The sequence below is a fragment of the Nipponia nippon genome, unplaced genomic scaffold (genome assembly GCF_047370975.1).
Source record: "Nipponia nippon isolate SJK-2023a ecotype South Korea unplaced genomic scaffold, ASM4737097v1 scaffold_3, whole genome shotgun sequence".
Classification (NCBI taxonomy): Eukaryota; Metazoa; Chordata; class Aves; order Pelecaniformes; family Threskiornithidae; genus Nipponia; species Nipponia nippon.
In genome coordinates, this window is record NW_028262347.1 from 43,635,303 (window position 1) to 43,663,070 (window position 27,768).

Here is a 27,768-nt window from a genome sequence, read left to right on the forward strand (position 1 = left end):
AATGCTTCTGAAACAAATGAAATATACATATTTTACAAACTCCTCTATCACACCCGCATGCAAGAAGCCCATGGACCCCACTGACCCAACCCTGACCCATGGGCTGACGCCTCAGATGCCCTGCTCCCAGGGCACATCCCACTGCTGAAGGTGCTGGCTGGCAAGACCCTGCTCTGCCCGCACTGGGGGAGCCACCAGTGGTCCCAGCCCCAGGAAGCCCTCAGCCCCTGCTGCACCCTAACACAAAAAAACACAATATGATTGGATCTGTGGTGGGTGGATCTCTACTCATTTCATCCCATTTGGAGTATCTCTTTCACCAGATAGTACAATTTAAAATAAGATAGTTTTCGTCTTTCATGAGCTGACACATATCAGGGAAGAAATACATAGGCTGTACTGTCCTTTCCCTGTTCTCTCCACTGGGAGAAAAGAGGCTGAAGAAAGGAGCCCACAGGTGGCAGAGCTTCTCTTCTCCCCAGTTAGGTTCAGGAATGAATGGGTCCCGTGGGCCCACAAGCTGACAATGCATAGTGTCAAAATAGAGTTCTGAGCAGCATACAGCCACAAGCTATATATGTAATACATATATATGTGTGTGTATGTATATATACATATATAAAGCCCCTGTGCCAGGTATCCCAGTATTTCTTCCCAGATTCCCTCAAAATTGCAAGTAATGAAAAAGGCAATATAGAACGCTTACAGGACTTGGTTCCCCCCAAAAAAGAAAGAAAACCAGAAGAGTTAGTCCCAGTAGAAAAGTATTCTCTGCCATGTCATCTCCTGTTTACAAGTAGGAACTTCAAGACTGAACACTCAGCATAGGGGAAGAGTTGTTGCCTCCAGTGATTTGATGTCAAGTACTCAGGACACAAGACTGACATTCCCAATTCCATTTAGACTCCCGCAGGCAGCCAGTGCCTGCAATTCAGAGATCTGTTTTGTAGATGTACATTGTGGCAGATTTTGTCAAGAGGAGAAAACCACATATTTGTCATTTCCTCCAGACAATGGGGAAATAAAGTTACTTTGGGAATGAAGATTACTTTAATCTACAGCAGGACAGATTTCAGACTGATGTTGTACTCATGCAAAGATACTTGCACAGATGCCAGCTTTCTTCAGCCCTTACCATTGCCTTTCCCACCCCATCAGGGTCTCCCATGATTGCTAACTGGAGATCAGCCCCTTCCCTTTCACATCAGCTGTGATGGCCAGCTAGTCCTGGCTTACTTGTTCCACTGCATCATCATCATCATCATCATCATCATGACTGGGAAATCTCAGGCTGACTATTTAACTCTTTGCGGGTTTTTTCATTCGAGTGATCTCATGTTCTAGCTGCTCGACCAGATACTATTTGCAATTTCTTCAGTGACAGACAGAGATGCAGCTGTGTTCAAATGTTGCTTTCCTGCCAGAGTTGCTTTATGTTATGAAGGCTAGGAACAGACCTTTATCAGGTCTGCCTTTACCAGGCAGATTAATCAGAACACACTGTACTCCATGCTAGCCTCTAATCTCAGTCAGAAGCTGAGATGAGCAGAATATATAAGTATTTTTGCCAGCTGTTCTGCAGGTGTAAGACATACTCATGCAACACAGAGATCCCTTTTGCAGTCTTTTTAAGTGATTGGAGCTATGCAAGCTGGCTATAACCTGAGGCAGAAATTGCATATTTTGTTGTTGTTTGCTTATTAAAAGCAGATTAACATCGCTTTTTGGATCCCATAATGATGAAGAGAGGCTTTTAGAAAGTATTATACTTGTCATTTCTTGGAAATGATGCAGTTTACTTTAAAAATGTATAGCTATGTGTTTATAACCATGCATTTATTAGAAAAGTTCTGGGAGCATTACACGTTTTAACAATAACACTAATAAAAACTATCTATCTTCTGAAGGACCTTGCAATATTTGTGTAGATATTTGCTTGGGCTCTTTTCCCATCAAACCTTACCCAAAATCTGTGCTGGTGTCTCCAAAGCATATATGAAATTATGGAAGTGCAGAGAGCTTTTGCATTTTGTACGCCTCATGACAAATATGTAAACAGCGACTGATTATTCTGTCGGTCATCTAATCGGTATTAATCCTACCTATGACAGCAGTGCCTAGGAAACAGCTACAGAGGGGTCTCCATGGGGAAGGAGTTGTGGCAACACAGAATAATAAATAGCCCTCCTCTGAAGGCGATCCAGTTTGCAGTCCCGCTTAGGCTGGCTGTATGAGGACAGGAATGTGGTTATATCAGACAAAAGTAATGAAGAGTGATACCTGAGAGCAGCACCACTTTTTGCTGTTAGAGAGGGGCAGAGGTAAGCAGGACTGGTGAGATGATGATGTGCAAATAAGGCTTGAGGATGAGGTCAGGAGGCTGCAGGAAAACACAGGAGGAAGGCTTACGACGAACAGCCTGTCAGCACAAAGAACGCAAGTCCTGTCAAACACAGAGGGTAGGGTCAGTCTCCAATGTTTCTATTTAAGCTGCCTTCACAGCTTCTACGCTGTCTGTCTTGTTGGGCTGTTCCTTGCAGCACACCCTTATCAGCACACAGCAGGGAAAGCAGATGCTGCAGGGATGTTAGGTCCTCACTGGGCCATCTTCCACATGAGTCTGAGTTTTGGAGCAAGCGTGACCCCAGCTGGTTACCTTCACCTCGCTGGTGGGTAGTGCTTGCATAAGTCTCTCTTGTAGCTGTTCTGCTAGCTGATAGAGTGTTTTTCTTGTTGGAAACCATTAGTTTCTGTGGAGACAAACCAGTAGAAAAGTCATCAGCTGTAGCACTGATAATTTTGCTGAGGATTTTATCCTTGCTCAGTAGTGGTACAACATACTCAGTGCTGCTGGAGTAATATTCCTAATTTAGTCAGTGGAATATTTGGGTAGGAAAAGGCATGAAACCAGACTGAGGTGTATTTTAGCAATATATTTAGGAGTTCCCCCATTCAAGCTTTTAGTAAAATCTCTCAGCGCAGTGAAGTTTAGAGGGAGTTGAGGAGTTGTGAGGGTATCACCACTGATGATTAGAGTAAATTATGTTTCACTTCATTATGGTTTATCTATGAAGGAAAGAGTTGAAAATCTTTTCAAAATAAAAGAAAAAAAAATGTGTTCCCAAAATGGGAATGTTTTTAAACTTTTGGGACCAGGATACTAATGTTTTAGAAGGGGAGTTTCCACAGCCCTTGCTACAAACAAATCAATATGCTTGTTCTCCTCCCCTCCTGTGATTTAAGAAATCAGCAAATACTGAAGATGCTGAGACTGACCATTTCTCATGCAAATTTCTCGTAGCTGAAGACGGACTCGGAGAAGCGCTCAGTTACAGACAGCGAAACTTGGGGCAGCACTGAAGAACTGAAGAAACCAGAGGAAGATTTTGACAGCAGCGTAGACAGCAGTGGCAAGTGGAAAGGCCTTCCCTCGGGGCTGTCTGAAGAGTCAGAGAAGGGAGGGCAGAAAGCATCTCTCTCTGTTTCACAGACCGGATCCTGGAGGAGAGGCATGACCGCCCAAGTAGGAACAGCTCAGTCCAGGCACAAAGCAGGAACAAGTGCACTCAAGACCCCGGGTAGGAGACTTCTGTAGTTCAGATTACAGCACTGAAATTTAAGGCTTTATACTAAGACTTCATTTATAAGCAGTGAGGAATTTTTAGTGGGCTAAAAATAATTAATGGGTATTATCAGTGTGTGACAGACATGAGGAACTGTAAGCATATTGGTAGTTCTTCTCATGAACGACTGCAGGCCGAGATTGTAATATACTAACTTGTTCCTCTCTGTGACTGTTAGCTTGCTACACTCCATACTAATAATTTATTAATCATACATGAATGTATCCATAACACAAACTGTGATTACATTTCGTTTTACTATCATTTGAGGATGTCAGCTTCTATTAGGGATTTCTTAAAAGTATTTTTGGACTTCTGTCTGCCTTATCTTTGTTCTCTAGAAAACCTGTACCTTTGATAATTGAACATATGCATAGAAATGGCAAAAGATTAAAAGCTGAGGTAAAAAGGTTTAACATTAAAGTTAGGGGGCTCAAACTGAGTGTTTCTGAACTAAAGCTGAATTGTCACATTCCAGATACTGCAGGTGTTCGATAGTCCATTGTTAAGAAATTGAGAAAAATATCTTTTCACACACTTTCCTCACTGTTAGATGAGTTCTTACCTTCTTCTGAAAGGCCTCTCAGAAGTAGTAGCCACTTTTGCAATCTAGTTTTGAAGCAAAAAATCCAAAGTTGGCAGAATACATCATTATTAAGACCATCTAATCCATCATTTTACTAGGGAAATATCGACCCTTTATAGGACATTTTCTAGACCCTTGTCCTGTCCTGACAAAATACTGCATAAGCCTGCATTAACCCCCAGTTGTAAAGGTAACTAGCAAAGAACTCCTCCGAATAAATTCAAATCCTTCGTGACCCTCTTTTGTTTCTTTGCAATTTGGAACTGCTAACCATTGGTCAGCCTCTGGTCTATAAGATCCCTGAGGAACGTTGCTGCAGCCAGTGGTCATATGGATGCAAAAATGACACCTCTGTAACAGTGATTAAAAAAGGAGATACTACAAGGGGTACCGCATGCCAAGCTAAGTTTTCTGGATCCTCTGTTTGGCTGAAGACGAGCAGGCAGCCACTGTGCAACACAGAACAGAGGCCTTAATTGTTAAAACACATAGTAATAGTCTGTGTGTTCGCAGTGTAGGAGTCTGATCCGTATCTTGGCGTGTGCATGTTTGTGTAGCATAAAATGTGCACTGCATAAAAACATGAGTGGATTTAGTTCTGACTTGTAGGTGTTGCTCTTTATTACAGTTTAGTTTCTTAAGACAAATTAGGCCACCCACCTCCAAAACTTCCATAATCACTTGAAGAATTAATTAAAAATGGTGTTATGCTGAATATGTGTTCCTTATTAGGAGCATGCAATAGATGCTTAAAGAAAAATGAGAATAGAAAGGAAATGGCATTTTTTGTCTCTAAAGTTGTTTGTAAAAATATTCTCTTTTAAGATAGATGAAAATATCTTATTTAAACCTTTCTGAATGTCACAATAACATTATGTAGAAATATCTGGTATATAGGTATGTATCTGTGCAGTACTGAAGACAGCCTCTCAAAAAATCAAAAATCTTGAAAAGATATCAAGGATATGACAAAAACTATTAACTCATGTAATTGTTATCATTAGAGATCAAGAAGTTTCATACCATGACAACATAATCTCTCCCTGATAATTTTGTGTAACTAAAACCAGAACAAATTTAGTTATAAACTAAAAAAATGTAATCAGTGGAAACCAAAGAACTCAATAAGTACCACTAATTTCTACATGCATAATTAATGTCATACTTCTGGAAATGTTAATTACATGTCATGTTTTATTTTCAATTATTATTTCTTACATATAGAAATGCTATTAATAGAAAAAAAAGCCAAATAAAATTCTTTATAGTTCATTCAGGATAATTTTCTACATCTATGCTCTCCAGCTATATGTGAAACTGGAAGTCCTCAGGAGAATTTCAAGCTTTTAATACTTAATGCTTACCTGTAATGTATCATACCTGCTACTGACTGCTGATGGGGGACTAAAGAACAAACTGGTCTGTTTTCTTAGGGTAATTTTTCTATTTGTGTATTTTTTCATTTTGAAATTGTAACCATATAGTGTTAAAATTAGCTATTGAGACATTACAGCTTAAACACAGGTGACCTTTTCAAATATACTTTTATCTAGGAAAAACAGATGATGCAAAAGCTTCAGAAAAAGTGAAGACTCCCCTGAAAGGAGCCTCCATTCAGCGCTCTCCATCAGATGCAGGAAAAAGCAGCGGTGATGAAGGAAAAAAGCCTCCCTCTGGCATTGGGAGATCAACTGCTACGGGGTCCTTTGGATTCAAGAAGTCTGGGATGGGATCTTCTACCATAATCACCACAAGTGGAGCAACTATCACAAGCGGGTCGGCGACTCTAGGAAAAATGCCAAAATCTTCAGCCATCGGTGGGAAGTCCAATGCAGGGCGGAAAACGAGCTTAGACGGTTCCCAGAACCAGGATGACGGTGTCCTGCACATGAACTCGAAGACGACTCTGCAGTATCGAAGTCTGCCTCGCCCATCAAAATCCAGTGGCAGCGGCATCCCCGGCAGGGGTGGCCACCGCTCCAGCACCAGCAGCATCGACTCCAACGTAAGCAGCAAGTCTGCTGGTGGTGCTGCCACCAAACTGCGAGAGCCAAGCAAGATCGGGTCCGGGCGGTCTAGCCCTGTCACCATCAACCAGACAGACAAGGAAAAAGAGAAAGTGGCTGTGTCTGATTCTGAGAGCGTCTCACTGTCCAGTTCCCCCAAATCCAGCCCAACTTCAGCAAGCGCCTCTGGCACACCGGGACTTAGGCAGCCAGGATCCAAATACCCAGATATCGCCTCACCCACCTTTCGAAGGTTAGTGCTTTTCTATGAATTCCTGAAGTTGCAGTATATAAAGCAGGGATTTTCAATGTGTTGAAGCACTGGGCAAAAAGCCTTTTCAGGGCATATTTTGCCACAAACAGAGAACCACATGCAAACAGATAAAAGGGTAATATTTTTTTACACAATACAATTATTTCTCTAAGGCCTAAAGACCTTCTCAGACCTGAAATTGTTGTTCCTTGAGCTTTGAGCATTTTAGATACATTCCTCTAACAACAGTTTGAAGGCTAGAATAAGTTGGACTCGATGGTCCATATGCGTCCCTTCCAAATCGAGATATTCTATGATTCTAAGTTCTTATTGAATATGCAGGCACATGAGAAGTTCCCTCTCAATACTCTGATAAACACCCAAAGGGAAGACTGATGCCTCGTTCAGGCACATTCTGTTACTGGAACAGGCGATGCCATAGCCTGGTCGGAGAACTGAAGAGCTCTATACATAAAGTATTTACTTTCGTGTTGTTGGCAGCTCCAGCTACAAGCATTACATTATCTTAGCAGCTTTGTTACATCTTTCATCACAAACATTAGCAAAGCTAAATTTCAATTGGAAATGCTCTATTGTAACTTTTCTGGAAGTATAAATCTGGATGAAGCATAAATTGGGATGGAGCATTTGCACTGCTGGAGAAAAAGCCAATAGTGCCCTCTTGTGCCTCGTTACCAAAACAGCATCTCCAAGCTCCTGGGGAGCTGCAGCTGATTTTTGTGGGCTTGGTAATATGTAAAATGGATTCTTATGTTATTAGCCATGCTTACTTTACATCACGATAAATTTTGCATTTCTTTCTTATTAATTTATGAGCTGCACCTTAACTGCAGCTTAAAATGTTTCCAGTAAAACATTAAGTCATCACATGACCTTTTATTTCAACAGTTTTAGAGGATTTGGGTTTTTTTTTCATCATCACTGTAGAATTTTCTTCTATAGAATTCTTGTAAGCAATTATGTGAAATACACCTCTGTCGTGACTGCCCTTGGAGACAAACCGAGCCCAGTTAGCTCCGGTGCAGTTTATTCCATCTGAATGGTTACTACATGACTGATGACCACATGACCATCTGTGCAAAAGAACAAGAGGGAAATTTTACACAAATACTTAGATGTTTATTAAACTATGAAGGATTTTGCAAGTGTTTGTTGCAGTCATTTTAGCTGATTTGAGAAGTGAAGGGTTTAAAAGCTAATGACTTAGCTGTGGGAACGCTTAATTCTTGAATTTGGGTGAAAGTGTAATCTGTTTATGCACTAATAAGACAAAAATGTGCTTATTTTAACTCTCTCTGGGAGGGTCTGTATGTGCAAAGAACACATTTGAACAGGAGTGGATGAGAGCTCTTGCTAATGAAACAAACCCTGATTATTGTGATATGGTTAAGTGAATTTAATTTTGCGATGCGATTGATCAACTAGGTAGGCATGATTTTAGTAGCAGTAATTAAAAATGTGTAGTTTGGCTCTTAGGATGTTACGCCATGAATGTTTAATGTGGCTATCAGTTTCTCTAAAGCTATTTGTTTTACATTTAGGTTGTTTGGTGCCAAGGCAAGTGGTAAAGCTGCCTCTGCACCCAGTACTGAAGGTGTGAAACCCACATCGGCAATGCCCAGCCCTAGTACCACATTGGCACGGCAAGGCAGCCTGGAATCGCCATCCTCGGGCACAGGCAGCATGGGCAGTGCAGGTGGGCAAAGTGGTAGCAGCAGCCCCCTCTTCAGTAAACCTTCGGACTTAAATGCAGATGTTGTAAGCTTAAGTCACTCCTTGGCTTCCAGTCCCGCCTCAGTGCACTCTTTCACATCAGGTGGTCTTGTGTGGGCTGCAAACCTGAGCAGCTCTTCAGCGGGCAGTAAGGACACACCAAGTTACCAGTCCATGACTAGCCTTCACACCAGTTCCGAGTCTATTGACCTTCCTCTTAGCCATCATGGCTCTCTCTCTGGACTGACAACAAGCACTCAGGAGGTTCAGAGCCTGCTCATGAGGACTGGAAGCGTCAGATCTACTCTTTCGGAAAGGTGAGCTTGCCTATAGATACAGTGACCCCAACACCAGTCAGAGGCAAAAGGACAGGAGCGAAAAAAATAAACCCTCTACCTGTTTTCCTAAAGGGACACTGTTTAATTAGCAGCTTAGTCCTTTATGTAAAAAAGGAAGGAAGGAAGAAAAGAAAGCTGAAAGAAATCACAGGCATTGGACTTGGAATCAACTGCCTTTTAAGGTTTTACAAGCACATTTTCTTTCTTGAGAAGTTTTTTTTTTTCCCTCCCTGTTCTGGAGAACAGCCAGAGAAAAGGGGAAAATTGTCTAATTAAAGGCAAATCTAAACAGCCACAGAATGACTCCTGCATGCTGGATCTACCTGCTCTCCTAGCAGTTGGCAGCTCCAAAGCTGTATCACTGCCCTCTTGCTAACAAATCTTCAGCAGTGGGGCCCCACCAGTTGTCTTCCCATTAGCTCGAAGCACAGGCAGAGCTGGTGGGCCCCTGCCTTCAGCTGACCAGTCTTGCCTTAAAATGCCCAGTCCTGGCAAGTTGCTTCTTACATTGTAATCATTACACACAGATCCTTACTAAAATGCAGTTTCACTGGCAGGGACACAGCTTGCAAGATGAGACCCTCACTATATGCACAGTGTGTGGAACAGACAAACAAAAGGAAGAAAGTGTTTTCCTCTGCTTGCTCTTTTTAATGTGCAGATATTTTACCATTTATTTTATATTACAAAGTGATGCATCCACCCCGGCACACTTGTACCATCTTTTTTTTTTTTTTTTTTTTTTTTTTGTGTGTGTGTGTGTGTGTGTGAAATATTTATTTGACTTTTGCAAGAGAGAAAAAATAAACTTTGCTAGGCAGTAAGTAATTTTCACTTCCTGCGAAAATTTTCAGGATTTGACAATGAAACTCTTATCTCACATGGGGACTGAAAAGTTAAGATTAAATATTTCATTAGCCTTTGACCGAAAAAGGAATATTATACTGAGTCAGTCAGAAATATTTTAAACTTTTAAAGGTTAAACTCAGCTGTCTAGAAAATACATAATTAATTGAAGGAAAAAAGATCTCTTTTGTATACATGTGAAAAACATACGATGTTAAGAAATTTTTTCCCTTTATATAAAACCAGAGATTTTTCAACACCGATCCTTTCCATGGAAAGATTTTACTTTCAGTGAATCAGAATTAAAACAAAATAAAACCAAACACCTAAACAACTCTTTGCCAAATCGAGATGGAAACTCTCCGCAGATTTCATTCTCTTATGTTGCATTCATAAGTATTACTATATCAGCTAAAATCACACCTCTTACTAATACGAATACCATACTATAAAACATATGTTTACACCAATATAATGTATGATAATAACAATAGTTTAAAATGCACTGATACGTAAGTGATTTGGAATATGAACTGTACCTTTAATTTTTAAATAGTAATTTGCACTGCATGCCATGAACTAAATGTGACGGTATTTCTTAGAAAGTCAATTATTAATAGTTAGTTTATAAAAACCTGCACTAATTTTTAATGCTACATATATGGATGGTGAGGTCAACAGGATGATGTGGAAGAGTATGAATTTATGCCAAAGATCATATTTATACAGAGGATGTTAAACATCACATTTAAAATGTTAATGGTTTGGCATAAGCTCCGGAGCAACCCCCACTACTAATACTTTATGTATTTGTTCAGTGACTTAATTTCAGTGGTTCCAAATACTTTGCCTTTGGCAATATTTTTAAGTTTCAGATTTGTCGATATGGGATATTATGACTGAGTCCAGAGAGAGCCATTTATCATGTTGATCTGGCCTCAAAACAAATATAGGTACCTAGAGAAAATGGTGTCATTTCTTGAATTATAGCCCCAATAGGGTTTTTGCAGTTTGATTTTTCCGAAAGGTCTGTTACAAGTGCTGTGTTTTTTCTAAACTGTTTTACACAGTAAAACCTACATGTAGCAAAGTGTTTTTTCACAACAAAAGCATTCGTTTGCAATGTTAAGGCCAGATATGTTTGCAGCAGATTGTGTCCTTTTCCTTTTGTAAACTCAGATTATATTTGAGATGCCTCTGGCATGGCATAAGCAATTATCTGCAAAGAGGCTTATTCTTTTTCTTCAGTCACTCTAGAGCTTGCAAAAGACTGAATGAGCGGCCTGTATAGTGAGGTACACTAATGTAATGTAGAGACAAAATCAGAAAGACCGAAGCACAAAATGAGATACAATTAGCAAGCAACATAAATTCTACACACAGAAAGCCTAGGGAAAGCTAAAAGAGAAGAGACCACTAATAATAGATGATGCAAATAAACACGGCTTTGCTTCGCTGAAGCATTAACTGCAATTTGATAGCTAAGCGTCACTAATGGCAAGCATGCTAAGAGGGAATGAAAAGGTTAAAGATTACTCCAATTTACCGGTTCCGATGAACTTTTCACTTCCCTGCTTCAGACACAGATATAGCCCTGCAGTCGTTAGGACTGAAGAGGTTTCAAAGGGTCTGTGCTGAAGAAGGAGTGAAGAGGAGGGCTGGGCTGGAGGACGAGGGGATTGTGGGCAAGGCCATCTTGCCTCAGTTCCTGGAAAGATACAGACAACATCAAACAAAATGGGTCAAGTAACAAATAACATGGTATTTGTTATTAACCGCCTTTTAAATAAGACTAATTTAATTCATTTGTAGGAAAGCAGGCTTTGTGAGTAGAGGAGAGGCATTAGATACAATAAGAAATCCTGAACTTAGTAAAGCTCTAGGTGCTGTTTCAGAGTACATTCTCACAAGCAAATGAAGGAAATAAAGTAAGGTGCTTGACCGGTTGGTAAAGAGTTATCAAAGACTAGTGATCAGTGGTTTACTAGCCTGAAGGGATATAACAGGGCAGGATATATTTGCACAAATACAAAATGGAAAATGATGAGGCTATTTTGCAGAAAGGAGACAGTGTCTAAGGGGTTGCAGTGCCATTGCTGGGACAAAGCATTTTCCCAGTATTTTGAAAATGAAAGTATCACGTGTAAGTCTTAGAAAGTAGTTATCCCATTCTACTTTTTCGTGTTAAGGCTTTAACTTGAAGACTTTGGAATATCAAGTTTTAGGAAACATTTGATGCAACTGGAAAGAACCCAGAAAATAAGACCAAAATCTCAGGGTACATCTCTGTTTCCTGCTATGGAGAATAGCCCTTGACTGCCTCCAAAAAAGCAGTCACCTGCCATGGAGACAGCAAATCTACAAGGTCTCTGCTACATTTGCCCACATGTCCCTCCAGGGGTGATCAGGCGTTGCCCACACCCAGTCTTTGGGCTATCCACCAAGCAATGGTATGGCATAAACACAGAGCTCCCTGACAACTGCTGTATTGGTACAGTGTCAAAGTTTACTCCAGTCAAATTTTGTGTCATTCATGACATTCTTTTGCGTTGTAATAACCAGAAAATGGCTTCAGTAAACACTAGCAAAATATTTGCTTTTTCAGCAAAATTTGCCTCTCCCTCAGGACTTTTGCTGGTTTTGCACTCGCAGTATTTATTTAGACAAGTCTACTTCTGTTACAGCAGTGTAACTCCTTATGTGGGAGGACACTTGTATTTTAGCTTACAACTTAGAGGGATTAAAATAAATCATACAGGTACTTTAAAATAAAACTGTCTATTGGGGTTAATTGGTGAACTGTCACTACTTTAATTGCTAAAATTTTCCAGGTGAACACATCACCAATATTTATTTTGAACCCTTATTTGCTGTTGGGCATTGCGGATTTGTGTCCATCTTCTGCTTGGTCTGAATGACACAGCAAGGGATGCATAAAAAAATGCAGAAATATAGGAATTAACAGTGGTCTCATCAGCAATAATGGCTGCATTTTAAGATTAGCAGAGGGGAAGTAGTTTCTAATTACATGACTGGCTTGCTCTCGTTTACTTTAAAAAGGTGTTTAGTTTTGAGGGCCATGAAAATGCATTGAAATCCACTTAAGCTCTTCAAGACTTTCAGTTGTTTTAAATATCTCCATAGTTGATGGTTGTACTTTTAAGGTGTGAAACAGTGTATCATGTATCAGATTTTCTTGTGTGTTCATGCATTTGTAAAAACTCATTTATAAGTCCCCTATCAGCTTGGCCCAGCCTGCCCCAGACCCCCCTAGGTGCTTCTTAGCTTGCAGTAATTTGTTTTATTCCCTAACAGCTCTGCAACAGCTAGATATAGCCCAAAGATACAGCATTATGGCCCTTTCCCAAGTTAACCTCAAGACCAAGGGCAGGTAGGAACCTGAGAACTGTAAGGCTTCAAGTAATTTCCCCCAGAGAACTTGCAGACAGTTTCAGTAGGGCAAAATAAACAAAAGGGAATGGAGATACAGTGGGCTTGATAACTTCAGCCTACATCTGCATGCGTCTTCCTGCAAGACTGCATTTGGCAATTGACGTGGCAAAGGAAAACATCAGGAATATTACAATATTCTCAGCCTCACTTTATATTGGTATTTGTTTTGAGCCAAAGAGACAGATTCCATGAATGCATTGCTTCTCTCAGGAAAGAACTGACTTTTTTTTCGTATCATCTTTAGAGATCTTTTAAGCACCGAGGTCAGGCTGGTACTGTCCTAATGGGATCACTGCATGTTACAGTTCAGTTGTATTTACCAAAGGTCCAATTTCTGTGGAAGTAACATACCCAGCTTCTTGGTGGAGGAATGCTTTCAGATACTAAAAAGATATGGGCAGTTATGGGTCTGAATTAATAGTTACATTCAATCATGTTTAAAAGTTTCATGCAATTATCTGAAATCTAGGAGAATCTTCATAAGATTTAGTATTTTTAAAAAGCAAAATGAATGTTTGCTACATTTACTTTTATGCAATTGCAATAACTCCATGCTCATGTTGAGGAATATTCACCTCTATTTCATTTGGGTACCTGAATTCAAAAGTTATTTAGCAAAATCCTATGGTCACTACTATCCTATTTATCCGACTGACTTACTTATAACTTTTGGCTTGTGGATTACTTTAAAGGAGCACTGATTGGCTCCTTTATTTCTAGATAATGTGCTATAGATTATTGTGAAATACATAGAACTTCAAGTTAAAATAATATTAGAAAATGCGTTGTTCATTAGGATGGTTGAAGTATTTGCAGAAGAAACTGGTTTTGTTATCATCATCGTGTTTATTTGTTCTGAAATTTAGAGGTGCATAAAGGAACATCAAGGCCCCGTTCTTCTCTGTAAGGAACTAAAAAATACATGAATCATGCATTCAAATATATGTTCTTTCACCAACCATTCTTGGTCCTTTTAGTTATGTTGGGAGCAAAATGCTGAAAATTTAGTCCTCTGTCTGACAGAGGACTACTCTCACATGGACCATGATAGCTGGGCCTGTGCTGAAATCCTGCAAAGTTTCTCCTTCCATTTGCTTTCTCCCCAAAGCCCTGATTAAACCAGTAAAATTGCGTATAAAACTTCGTGGTGGTAAGAGGGGTTTACTTCCATTAGTCTGAGCCTTAATAGTAATGGATTGTTAACACCAACAGTATTTTCACTGCCTTTACCTATTTGGATCAAGGTTACATGACAGTGGGACCTCGAGCACCCCTGGCACAATAGAAAATGACCTTTAATAATGGCATAAGAGTTTTCCTGGGTAGGAAGGGCCCTAAGTTACTGTTGCTCTCAGAGGTGTGATTATGATATGTAATACAGAAACTTTCTAGAGCCATTTAGCAATTTAATCCATACCGTGACACTAAATTATGTTTTAAAGGGAAAAAGACATTGCAACACTGACTTGATAACTAGTTGAAATTCAGCCCACACTATCTACCGATCTACCAAGTCTTTACGAGGAAATGCGCAAGTGACACTTATTTGAAGGAAGGCTAGTGGGTGCCCTTCCAGTAATAGGGTTTAAATTAAGAAAACTTCAGTCATAGATCTCTGGAGATCAGCCACTCTGCCACCATGTATGCATGAATATGGAATAATATTGCTCTGGTGCCACTTTTCATTGTTCCCACCATCACCTTACTACGTGAGCCACACAACAACAGAAAGCCAAGGGTCTGTATATTTAGCACGTATTTCTACAAGCAGAGCTATCATTTGGCTTCTGGCAAGGCCATGCTGTCTCTTAGCAGGTGCCGCAACCTTCATTTCTTTTGGAAATCTATTGGCATATCGTAGGCAACTGTGAAAAATAAAGACTCATACTGTGACCATATGATTCTCGCACAGATTGCAGGGTGAAGCTGTGGGAAGGTTAGAAATGCTAAGGAAGGATTTCTTTCTGACTTGAACAGTCTCCAAATTACTATTGACCCAGCCCAGGGCATGTCTAGATGAAAAATGAATGTGCAGCAGTCCATGTCCTATTGTCCCCTCCAATGAGTCAGGGATTTATCATGAAAGATATATGAAAAAGCTTTAAATGACCTTCTGTTATGCACACATATCTAGACCTTTAAAATTTGTAATTCTGAACAGTCCTGTTTACTGTGTGTCCTTAGGGATTTTTTTTGTTTTAACAGCATGCAGCTTGACAGAAATACACTACCCAAAAAGGGATTAAGGTATATATTTTTTTGAGCATGACTGCTACTTCTCTGTTTTTCTGTAACTTTTTCTACATTGTCTTTCCTTTTCTTTCTCCTTTTGTTGATCCTGTTTACAATGGAGTTCTTGGTACTTAGATTTAAACCAAAAAATGTAGATTTTAACAATGGGCTTTTTCTTTCCACGTCTGCCTAGTAAATAAATTTCCTGTCAAGATACAGCATGGAAAGCGAATACTGTTAAGGATAGTTTCCTTATGCAATGAATCTTAAAAGGCATTGAATCCTGGAGACCTAAAAGAGACAGAGCAAGATACTTTTGCAATTCAATGGGACTACTTCATGAAATTATTGAGAAAAATAACATTTTTAGAGGTGGATCTGAACTTGAACTCTAAATGCAAACACTCATGCAATTTGAATTGAAGATCTGGTAAAGAGTAAGGCTAGAAAATACTAATTTTAACATCCAAGGTTTGTAAGTATAAAATGAGCCCTGCTCCAACTAGTGTTCTTGATCCCTATCCAGCAATACTCAGAGTCCAACTTTGCTACTAATTCCCCACTAATTAGAGCTGTCTTCATCACAGAAAACAGAAGTCATCTACCGTCTTCTGCAGTCCATGGTTAAAAGGGAGGATCATTAGGTAACTTGTCTGGTCTCATCAGGAATGGCAGCCTATATCTCCCTAATCCAGGAAGGAGATTTGACAAGCAAGGGTATATGTGCATGCACACAGACAGTCTGCATCCTTCCGGTCACTGAAATCACACAGTTAAATCTCTTGAGTTATTGATAAATCATATTTTATGAAATTTTAAGATAAAGTGTTGTGACTAGATAGCACTTTGTGCTCTTCTGCACTACCCATTCCTTAAAAAGAATTTAATCAAATTTCCCATTATCCCAAAACAATCATTTTGGATTGGGAGAGAATGGAAAAGGTGGAGGACATGAAAGAGGCATAAAGGGGACCCTGCAAGGGTACAATGGGACGACTGAGGTTTGTGGCTGAACAATTCTAATGGTAGCTGAAAGCTGAAAGTGAAATGGAGTGGGAAAACAGCTTATAGGCATATAATCCTGATCAGTTATCCCAGAAATACCGTTAGTTTGATTTAATGTGCAGGGACCCCAGTCCAAGACCCAGATCCTGAATTCTCATTTTGCCATCTTTCTGGTCTGATAACCACTGAGTAACTCTGCTCTACCACATTTATAAGCAAAGATCATAGCTGTCTTTTTGAAAGGAGAAAGGAAGTAAATATTTAATCAGGACAAGATGTTTTAATGCCGTAAAATATTGTACAAAACCTCAAGCACAACATGAGAACTTACATGTTCATTTAATCTGCTTTCTAAGCAGAAATACTTGTGCCTTGCAAGCCTGCAGCCAGAGTATCAAAAGCCCTGTCTGCTCCGCTGCTTGGGGAACACTGATGGCTCATGACAGTGGTGAAGAAGGTGCTCATTTCATTGTGCTGAATGAAGCAGGCTATTGCAGACATTACTGAAAACAATCTCTTGGTTAAGACCCACGTTGTCTGCACGGTTAATTATTAACCACTGCCAGAATTGCCCTTCTTCCAGCCCAGCCAAAAGAGGCTGGGCCAGTGAGTTACCAGTTCTCCCTCTTAGCCCATGTGTCAAGTTGCACTTGTTTTATTGGTTTGCCACAGGAAGCAGTTGATGAATGATTTGATTGCCAGGCTTCTTCCTTCCAGAGAACTTGTTTCTGCTAATTGTGGATTTTTCCTGTCCCTTTCCCTCCCCCCAGTTTGGGGCAGGACACAATGCCAAGTAGCATTCAGAGCGACAGACCGCACGTATGACCATGAGTAGCTGTCATTCCCAATGCAAACTCTTTTTTCAGAGCTGTTGATCTGTTTCACTCCTATCATCTAACCAATTGCCCACATGATCTGTGGCAAATGTCATTTTGTAAGCAGCTACTCACATTTCTTGGCTTCTAGTCTGTCCATTCCCCATCCTAGACACACAGCTTCTGAGCTTTTGCATCAGCCTGTACACTTCCTACAGCTTTGAAGTCCTTTCCTGTCAACTCAGTTGTCTGTCTTCTATGGTTTATCATCATATCTCTTCAAAGGAAGGGAATGCTGTCTCGGGGAGGGGGATGAAGGTGAAAGGGGTTTCAAGTCCTGTACTTTTTCTGTTGTAATAAGATGGTAAATTTTACCCTGGTGATAATCACTTGACTTGATGCTTTCCAAGGGTTTTGTTCTATCTAACTGCTGAAGTGTATCTATGTGACACCTGTTTCTTTCCAAACTGTCACCTTGTCGTTGTTTTGAGCATGTCAGCTGTGGTTTTTCAGATATACTCCATCATCCCGGCAGACGAGTCAGGAGGAAGGCAAGGAATGGCTGCGCTCCCATTCAACTGGAGGCCTCCAAGACACTGGCAGTCAGTCCCCGCTTGTTTCTCCTTCAGCTATGTCTTCATCTGCAACTGGAAAATATCACTTTTCCAACCTGGGTAAATGTCGTTTCCCTTCACTGTTTCTGCCACTCTAGAACAGAATCATAAAATTCAATCATTCATATTTCTTAGTTTGCCAAACTTGATAATTTATTTTAACATCTCCATCACCATATCGTGGTGCCTCACTAATGAAGGGAAACTCACAGTGGTTTTCATGGAGTAGGCCAGGGTACCTCCTATTTTGCATACAGAAAAAAAGCACAGATTCTCTATGTCTTGCCCAAGGAGAAGAAAATCTGAGGCAGAGATGGAAATCAGCTTCTAGTTCAAAGCTACTCATCTTTTAGGATTCACAGTCAGTAGGATTCTTTCCAGTGATTTCAGTGAATGTTAACCCAGACACTAAACATTACTTTTTTCCTACATACAGGTTTGCTTTGAGATAGGCCTTTCTAATGCATTCCAGTGGCTGGACCTGGCTATAACTGCACTGGGCCCAATCCAGATCCTGTCCTTGAATGCAATATAATATTTTAGGATGTGAATCACATTTAAAATTTATTTGATTACAGGTCAAGATTTAAATTTGGTTCTTCTGGATCTTGTTTCAAGATAATCCAACACAAATTTAGTTTTGTTAATAATTTTATTTTTCTTTAGTGCTTAATAGAAAACCATTTATTTGCACCGTGCTGGACACATGCCTAGGTTCACAAGGAGCTTTTGTGTTTTAGGCCCTTATTGTGGAACTAGCAGTAACCTTTGAAGCATTCACACTTCTGTTACTCTGTCACAGCTTATGGCATCAGTAGGTTACAATCACTCAAAAGAAATTTGATCAGACATACAAATGTTGGTCTTTATTACATATGGGAAAAGAAGTTGAACAAAGCCACCTTTAAAAATGAAATTGAATCCTGGCTAAGCAAGCCACTGCTTTGGATTTCCTCCATGTACTTGCAGTAGTTTGAGACAGAGCTCTTTTTAGGCAGTGTTTCTCTCACTCTATCATTTTCTGCTTACAATTACCTTCTTTTTCTTTTTGTTCATGGTTCTTGTACTCACAACAGAGAGCAATAAGATCAAGCGTTTTTAAAATTTATTTTGTCATTGTTCTTTGCTTCTTTCCATTATCATGGCCCTATGGAATAATTTGCTCTCACAACACAGCTGCTCTGGTAGTTAATGACTTAAGGAACATTTTGCATGATCTAAAATAAAAGTCCAAACACTGAGGCTGAGTTTGGGTGGACAATTAGCTTTTTCTTCTAGGCACTGAGTTCATGTGGTCCAGGTGAACCATAACCAGGCTTTCCTTCCTACCAGCAAACAAACTTTGCAAAAGCTTAAAGTAGGTTCATCAGTGCTGTTCTGGATTTCAGCCATGAGCGATCGGACTACTCCTATTTATTATGATGAGATTCAACTGGCCTGTGCAGGAATTTTGACCTAATATAGTAGTAGGTGCTGTAGAAAATCAAAGGATAAATATGTCTTGCATATGCCAATAAACTTTGGTCATAACAGCAGTCAGTAATATAGATATATAACAATAAAATACAGATACTGATTTATGAGAAGAGCTGCTTATGAAAAATACTTACAACTTCTTATTCCTTTTTAACTTTTGAATCTCTCCCATTGATTTTCTGTCTTGGGCTGTCAAAGTGAACAAGTGTGTATTCAGACACCAGAGTTAGTGCTACCATGTGTTTTACAGGATTAGTGTCATCCATCTCCTTGGAGATCATCTGCTTCACCATTTTGTCGTGGCTTTGTATGTAGGAGTAAAAGTCTCTAATTTTCTCAACAGCGCAAAGTCCACCTAACCATGCTAGTCCTACAATTTTGTGCAGAACCAAAATTCTTTTAATGGAAATGTGCTTCATTAATAAAGCTTTGTATTCCAGTGAGTCCAACCAACCTATCTCAGTTTAACCTTCCTGGACCCAGTATGATGCGTTCAAACAGCATCCCTGCACAAGACACTTCTTTTGATCTGTATGACGACTCCCAACTGTGTGGCAGTGCTACATCCTTAGAAGAAAGACCACGAGCGATTAGTCATTCAGGTTCATTCAGGGACAGCATGGAAGAAGGTAAGACTGAGTTACTATTTGGATCAGTGAATACGCCCCAAAATAGGTCCCCGAAATAGGCCTCCAAAGTGTAGTAAAATTTTAAAATATTTCTTCTGCAACATAAAAACTTAGATAATTTTGTGAAGCTTTTTTTTAATTCTGTTGGGCTGGACTCCCAGGACTTCCTTACCCTAAAGCATGGAAGATATTTCTTTCACACAGTAATACGCAGTGCTATGTATGTCATACATGTATAAATCCTTTATCAGAAATTTTGGAGGAAAGGAAGCTATTCTTGGAAAATTATTTTATTCTTTTTGCCTCTAAATTTGAAGTGTCTGAGCATACCTTGACTACTGTGATTCTATGCTTTCTTAGTCCTACTTCTGTATTTCCCTTTTTTTCCCAAATGCCAGTGCTACTTAGCATCCCCTTTCTTTTATAGTCATTTCATTTCCTCACTTTCCTACAGCTTCCTACAGTAAACACTATGTACTTAAACTCTGCTATTTGATCTGACCTCAATACTTGCTTTATGCAGATATTACTGTTGGTCTGGTTTCTTTAATGCTATGTACAACACCTGGAATCTGGGGAATATTTTTTGTCTTGGTTTTGGTTTTTGTTCTTTTTAAACCACAGAGCATCTGACAACTGTAACATTTTCTTCTGCCTAACATTTCTGGTAAATCTGATTATTTGCAGAATTCCCATAAGCACAGAGTTCTCACACCTTTAATTAAAAAACAAAACAAAACAAAACCAAAACCAAAAAATAAACCCACCAAACCAAAAAGCAACAAAACACCAAAAAAAAGCAAAGAACAAAACCACCCCACTAAAATTTAATGGAGATTCTCTCTATAACATCATCTCATCAACCTTGCTTACTGCTAAGTGATGACAATATAAATGGTCTTTATAACAAGCAAATAAAAAAGTCTTCCCCTAGCCCCAAAGCTCATAGTTATGAGATAAAAGGGGAAAAAAAAAGTCCTAGATGAAAGAAGGGACAACTAATACTTTTACTTTTCAATTCCTTCTTCTGTATTTTAGATGATATGTCAGGCAGACATCTGGGTATGTAATACTAGCAGTAAGGTGCAGGACAGATCAAGCTGTGAGTTGTCAGCACAGAGAGGATGGTTGACTGCACAGAAGCATATCACATAATTCAAGGACAGAGGTGACTACAGACCCTTTGCTGAGGAACAGGAGAATTATCAAAGGAAACACTGAAAGCAGAATAGAGAAAACAAGGCAAATAATTTATGCACAGAAAAAGAGGTGTTAAATCTAGAATTTCAGTAATAGGGCACCAGCGGCTTTGACGAAAGCTTTTTCATTGGTCATGTTTCATATCCAGCTGGAGTGGATAACCGTGATCAACATGAGTAAATGAAAGTCAATGCAGCAATAATAAACAGTTTTCAGCGGTTTATGGTCATTAGAGATTAACATGAAATGATGCTGTTGGAAGGCCAAATGTATTTTATTTAAGATAGGAGCTCTGGTGAAGGTTATAGTGAAAAAAGTGGGGTAATGGGTAGAGCCACTGTGTAGGACGGCAGAATGGGAATTTACCTGAGAGATTTAAAGCAGAGACTGGAGACCAAAGATATATTGAAAGCAAGAGGATTTCAATGGTCAGTGTACCACATCTTTGTAAATATTTGCTCAGTTACAAAATTGGATTTAAAGTCTATTTGGCTAATGCAAGTGTTCTTGTATTGTCAGTTTGGCATACGGATGCCAGGTAGCTATTAAAGCAAAATAATTTATTTACCAGACCCTGGCAGATTATAAATATTGAACAAATTTCTTTTGAAACAAAAATGAAAAGAAGTATTGAACTAAATTATATTCCTTAAAATTCTCTGTTGGTGTATCCTTCCTCAGGAGAGTCATCAGGAGCAGAAGGGGCAATTTTTTCTCAGTTTAGGCTTCACTTGCCATTTTCAGAGAGGCCAGAAACCCCATTTTTTGAGTTGAAGTCCTGCAACATTCACTCGGTGCTCTTGAGGCTGACTCTACTGATGATTAGTGGGAATATGGCACCATGTCTTGCGGTAACCCCTTCACACAGACTACAAGTGCAAGCATGCACAGGTCTGCGTTGTGCTGAGTGAGAAACCAGCTGAGCAAAGCCTGGGAGCTCACCCCAGGGAAGGTGAACTGTTTTGCAAAGCATAGTCCCTTATTAAAATCAGTTTGCTCAGCTTTGGACAGGTGTATAAACAGCTCAATTTCTGGTTTCTCTAAAAAGTGTATTTTTAAAATGATTTTTTGTCAAAGCAACAAACATGATGCTTGATTTGCTGGTAATAATACTGACTCTCACTGGCTCGCTCTCCTACCTCACACACAGAAAAGGGCTTTTTTTTTTTTATAGAACAATCTCTTTAAGTGCAGAAAAAAATATCAATAGCTTTTCTATACTGATAGCTCATAATTATTCTTCATGGAAGACTGGTTCTTATTTTAAAAAGGTGTTTAGTTATTGAGCTACGTGGGGGAACTTTTATGCTTTCATCAATATTTCGTGTTATTTTCATTTTTTTAAAGTACATGGATCCTCGTTATCACTTGTCTCCAGCACATCCTCTCTCTACTCTACGGTGAGTATTGACATTTTAGAAAAAAGTTCTGCCTGCCTCTGTTCTTATTCATTGTTCATGAAACTTTCAATGCTTTGAGATTTAGAAGGATTAAAATTGTACTGCAATAAAGCAGGAACATTTATTTTCAACTTTGATATTACTGTCATGCTATTTTAGAATACATTATTTTGATTTTTTTATGTGATTTGCTTAGAACTGCTTAAAATCAGCTAGTGTATATTTTGAAAGCTAAAAAGAAAATAATGGTCTGGGAGTCTCTCTTTAAGGGGGGGTCCTTATGCTATTGTAGTTGATAATTTTGAATAGTTTTGGTTATTTTCAGCTAGTTTTCTAATTGCACAATTTATGAAGTGTTTTTGTCATGTCACTGTTCAACACACACTTCTTGGAAAAGACAAGTTTGCTTCAGGGTAAGGGAGATACAATTTGCAGGTTAAATGTCTACTGGTCCCTGTTGCAAATGATAGTATTTAGATGTTATTTCCAAAGAGAAGAGTGTCTTTAAAAATTATTTATCTTAGTTAATTAGATTAATTAGATTGAGTAATAATTGTATTCTAGCTCAAGCAGAAGTTCTGGGTTTGATTTTTTTTTCTCTATTTTATTGTTTTGGTATCTTTTTTGAGATCTTCTGCATAATTTGTTGCTTCAGTTGTTCTGCTTACAAGAAATCATCCATATGGGAGGAGTTAAACATGTTTGGACATTCCCTTGCTGATACACAACAGTTGCTTTGCAACCTATTCTCTAACTACAATTACATGCTGTAGTAGCTCTTTTTCACGGGAGTGCAACCCACTTATCTGCTTTCATATCATGCATTCATAAATAGTCTGTCTCCTCTCCATGTTTTCAGGTGTTGAATAGTGTCAGCTGACATCCCGGGAATGACATGGACTCCTCTACCCGGAGCCAACACCAGTTCTTGCCTGGGAATATTGAGCCCATGCAGCCTGATGCATTTCTACCATTTGGTAGCCATATCTCAATGCTAAACTCATGTTAGCTTGGAAAGTAGTTTGCATCCATGCACAATGTCTACCAAAATGGTGTCTCTCCAGGTTGTTTCATCATAAAAAGGTCTATACATGTCTAAAACATCAGGTAGACACGCATCAAGTTGCAAGCAATTCCAGTCCAGATCAGCCCCAAATTATTTGGGGGAGGTAGAATGTATGTACAGACTGGCTGCACATAAGGTATGACTAACATTCAAAGCAAAGCTTCTCACATTTTGGTAGTGGAAAAATCTTTACTACTGTTTCCCTGTCTATGAGACACTGCCACCAACTTGCATGAAGGAGTGTCCAAAATTATAATTCAAGCTTTGACATCAAAATTTACAAGAATGTTATGAAACTGATAGCTGGTAAAAATCAAATTACAAACTGACACAGGATGCTTTCAGTATCCAGTCAGTCAGTAATTCTGAAATATCTCTGCTCTGAAGTTGTGTATTATAGCAAGGGTTTACTAATACTTCCTATTTATATAACCTGCTATCATTCAAGATTACAGAGTATCTTGGAAATATTACCTAAAACCCATAATATTAGAGAACAATATTTTTCCTGCAAAACAAACTTTAAACTGTTTACCCAAGTTCATACTGTAAGCCAGTGGAATATCTTCTGAAATGTCTGACTGCGAATTCACATTGCAGCTAAGCCCCACCCCTTAAATTATGGATTATGTAAACACAATAATGGAAGTTACAGAAAAGTTTGTAAAGGGCAAGAAAGGAATTAGTATGACAAAATCACTAGTGTTGACCTTTAGGGATGATTTTTGATCAGAATTTCTTCTGCTTGATCCCGCTCATCCTGTGAAAAAAGTTTAAACTTTTCAGCAATTAATCAGAAGGTGATGCACAAGTGGAGTATAGAAACATGAAAGGCTGGCAATGAGTATCACATCAGCTGAAAGCTGAGAACAACATTTCATTGTTCAATGATACGGTGCAGTGCCCCATTTCCTCCAGAAAGGAATAGCTTCACAGTGTTATGGCACATGTAACGCGCTTTTAGCTATTGCTAGATTCAAGGAGGAGTACGAGAGCTTTTTTACCTTAAGCAGGCCGAAATCACTAAGCAGGAACTCCAAAGCATCTGCTTTTCCAGAAGTATCTCAATCAAATATATTTATCAGATTTCTCAAGCATTGCCTTAAGCCTTGGTGCTCGTGGTTTTCTGCAGCCTAATCACTGGGGAGATTCAGACAAAGTACTAAATAAAGATCAAGATCTTTATGTATTATTACCAAAGGATAGCTGAAACTCTTGAAGTTATTCTCTGAAGATTGTTTCTTGAGAATTAGAATATGAGATTCAGAAGGCACATTTCATGATTTGCTGCCATTGCAATGAATAAGTCCAATGAGAGAGAAGTTCTGCATTCACTAGTATTTTCTGTATGTATTGGCTTTCTTCTTGATTTGCATTTGGGTTTTCAGGACTTAACTGAATAGACTGGAAATCTAGCTTGTAGAGATATGCATGTACAGAGATAAACATTTGGTTTCACAGAAAATTATGCCATGTAAGCGGACTTAGTAGACTGTAGGATTGAAATACTGATTGGGTTTTGGCAGTGAATATATCTAGCTCTCCAAGAAGCTGAAGATGTGTGGTAGTGTAAATTACGATAGGTTGTCTCCAGTTTTAATCTCCTCCTGCTCAGTAGGTGAGACACTGCAATTTGCACATATTTAGTTAATTACTATATTGCTCGCACTGGCTCTCAGCATTAGCTATACTTAGAATCCCTAGACTTCATTAACTGTGCTAAGCCAAGCTCAAAGGAGATGTGTAAGGACATGTCATTTGCATGTTAATATTTTAAGTCTTCAAAAAAAGAAAAAAATAATGCTTACAAGGATGGGATGCACAGATATGATAGAGAAGTAGAGGGAGAAAAAAAATTGTTTCCTTTCAGGGCCTTTTGAACCAATGGCTGAGTGCTGGGTTACAATGATGTCAGCATGAAGTAAAACCTGCTCAGATGTATTTGGTTGCCAGATTTTATTTTTTAAGTTGAAAGTATGCCCAGAATCCTGTTCTTTCTCTTTCATTTACTTCTTCCACGGCCCACAAAATTTGTGGGAGCCACCTCTCTGAACTCTGGGAGAGAGGCAATGCTTCCTTGTACAGTGAGGGAGTCATCTGGTAACAACATGTAGCACTGTCTTCATCAGCAGGGGCCGGCGGTCTAAGGATGAGGGACCACATCCCCACATGGCGGTTTCAGAAAAGGTCACCAACCCTAAATTTTTATTTTTTTGCTTTTCTTGGCACAGTAGAATTCATAAGGGGACATGGTATTTCTTGATCCCTTTGTGACTTTTCATGCACTTCGTGTTTGAAGTAACAATAATGAGAATAGAAATTCCATTTTTTCTGTAGGCAGATCTCCTTTTTGTGAACATAGATCAGAAAGTTAGTATCAGTATGTGTGTCACATCAGTGCTGGTAAATAAAACAATCATTATAGTAAATCATTCCCGTGTAGTAATGTATCACGTATTACAGTAGTTTCAGTCAAGAGCAGTTCTAAGTGCACAGGGAAATATCATAGCATCACAGTGACTGTTAACAGATAAACATGTATGGAAAGAGGCATTTTCTAAAAGTCTTCTCCCCCTACACCAGGGAAAGTAAGAAAACATTTCTATAATAAATTATTAAAATTCTAACAGCACAAAAGTTGTGCTTAATACAGGCTAAAAAAGTAGCTATATTAATTTGTAATAAAACGGATACTGCCTGAAGTCAGGGAATCTTCTGAGGAACTCTTACCTTTGGTTTTCTTAGCCTTTCTAGTGTTATTTACAGCTAATTCTTCTATCCGCATTTTTCTTTTACTGCTCTACTTCTCTGCCAGACAATCTTAGACTGCTGCTTTGAACTTGGGCCACCTCAGATCATGGGGTGGATTGATTTCCAGTACATTAACTGATTCTTATTTTATGTTATGAAAGGGTTCCTCTCTCATGGCATGCCATTCCTTTCCATTAGAATCCCACTGAAGCAAGATTTCTCTGTCCACCAAATGCCTCCTAAATTAGACTACTCCCATGCTTACAAATTTAATGACTTTCAAAGGTTTGCCTTGCAATGATTTAGTTTCTTAGTTTATTGAAAAAGAATGATGAGTAAATAGCATCATTATATGACACAATACATAACAATATGGAAAATATCTAAAATTATTAAATATTATTAGCAAGTTTAAGCTGAAACTTTAATGTGCCTTGATAGCCCTTAATATTTTGGTCAGTACTCTGTATGGAAGAAATTATTTTAAAGTGCAAGTACCCCTCTCCCCTCACCTTCCCCCATATATGTTTTACTGGTGTGCTGCCAACTTCTCTTAGCAGGGATTAGTCGGTTAGGAATAGTGCTCAGTATACAGTAAAACAAATATAGTTTCAGGAACCATAATAATCATTATGGTGTAAAAGTTTGCTGGTAACAGACTAAGGTCCATGCAGTGACAGCATAGCAAATTTTCTTTTGCATCTTAGAAATGTAGCTGCAGTTTCTGCAGTTCTGTTCCTGTTCTCCCTTTATCCACTGTTTCATGTTGTCAGTATGCTGGCAAACTCTTTGGGGTTTCAGATGGAGCCTTGCCAAGTAAGTTGAAAAGAATTCCATTTATTGTTTTTATGGCATACCTTCCTTAAATGTAATGGATCCGTGAAACTATTCATTTCACTTCAGTGTAGCTGGCTTTTATTTTCTATTACCGCAATTATGTTGCAGACAGTTTCTAAGCCATTTCTTCTTTGTTTTCTTCCAGGCAGAAGAAAAGGCACATTCAGAGGTAAAAACTTTTCTTTGTTTCTATAGTTGTGTATTGTATTATATTATTTTAAAGTTTATTGTTTATCTGCTGTGGTTAAACTGTTGAGTCACTGGGGAAAAGAAACCCTATGTCTTTGTACCACTTTTTGAGAAGAATTGGTAAAGAACCGATGCAGCTTCTAGTGCACTGAAGGTGTTTTCTTAGCATTGTGCTGAAGAATGCCTCCTGGCTGAGGTTCTGAAAAGGTGAAAAGAATCGATGAGAATTGGGCTGCTGAGTGGAAGAGTTGTGATACATCTGATTTCAGACTTAATACCACTCTGGACTAGATCTAAGGGACTGTGCAATTTTAGGTAATGTGCTGCCTTTCAGGAGAAAAATACTTCAAATGTTCACTTTGAACTTCTCTCTCTTACATTTTGCATTATTAAATTTCTGAAACTGACCACTTTGATGGATTTCAGAGCAACGCATATTGATTTCAGATATAAATCAAATCTGACGTGGAAAACAGCTTCTTTCTCCTCACAGTGTATAAGAATGGGTGACAAGCCCGGGTCAGCAGCTGGATACAATTACAGTCTTTCTCAAAATGAAGTCCTGGTTGTATTAAAAGGGCATCAAGGAGTAGCAGCAATAAAATGTAGCACCAAGGGGTGCGCTTCAACTTCACAGAGCCACATGCCTGTGTTTATGCTGCTCCTATTTTTACTATTCTAATCAGAGAAAAAGTCAACTCAAAGATATTTTGAG

The 27,768-nt window shown here is 39.0% G+C and overlaps 1 protein-coding gene across 15 annotated transcripts in view; it reads left to right on the top strand.

The window, feature by feature from the left end:
* The window catches only part of NAV3 (neuron navigator 3), a 554,479-nt gene that overhangs the window by 486,680 nt on the left and 40,031 nt on the right, over positions 1-27,768 (top strand). For 7 of the 15 annotated variants that reach the window (XM_087765091.1, XM_087765093.1, XM_087765082.1 and 4 more), the window contains 8 exons: positions 3,302-3,578; positions 5,763-6,468; positions 8,031-8,519; positions 15,024-15,086; positions 17,405-17,565; positions 19,422-19,610; positions 22,158-22,210; positions 27,010-27,033. In XM_087765091.1, coding sequence (XP_087621217.1) covers positions 3,302-3,578; positions 5,763-6,468; positions 8,031-8,519; positions 15,024-15,086; positions 17,405-17,565; positions 19,422-19,610; positions 22,158-22,210; positions 27,010-27,033 — 1,962 coding nt within the window. The remainder of the gene's footprint in view (positions 1-3,301; positions 3,579-5,762; positions 6,469-8,030; positions 8,520-15,023; positions 15,087-17,404; positions 17,566-19,421; positions 19,611-22,157; positions 22,211-27,009; positions 27,034-27,768) is intronic. The other 8 variants (XM_087765084.1, XM_087765086.1, XM_087765096.1 and 5 more) reach the window with 3 other exon arrangements.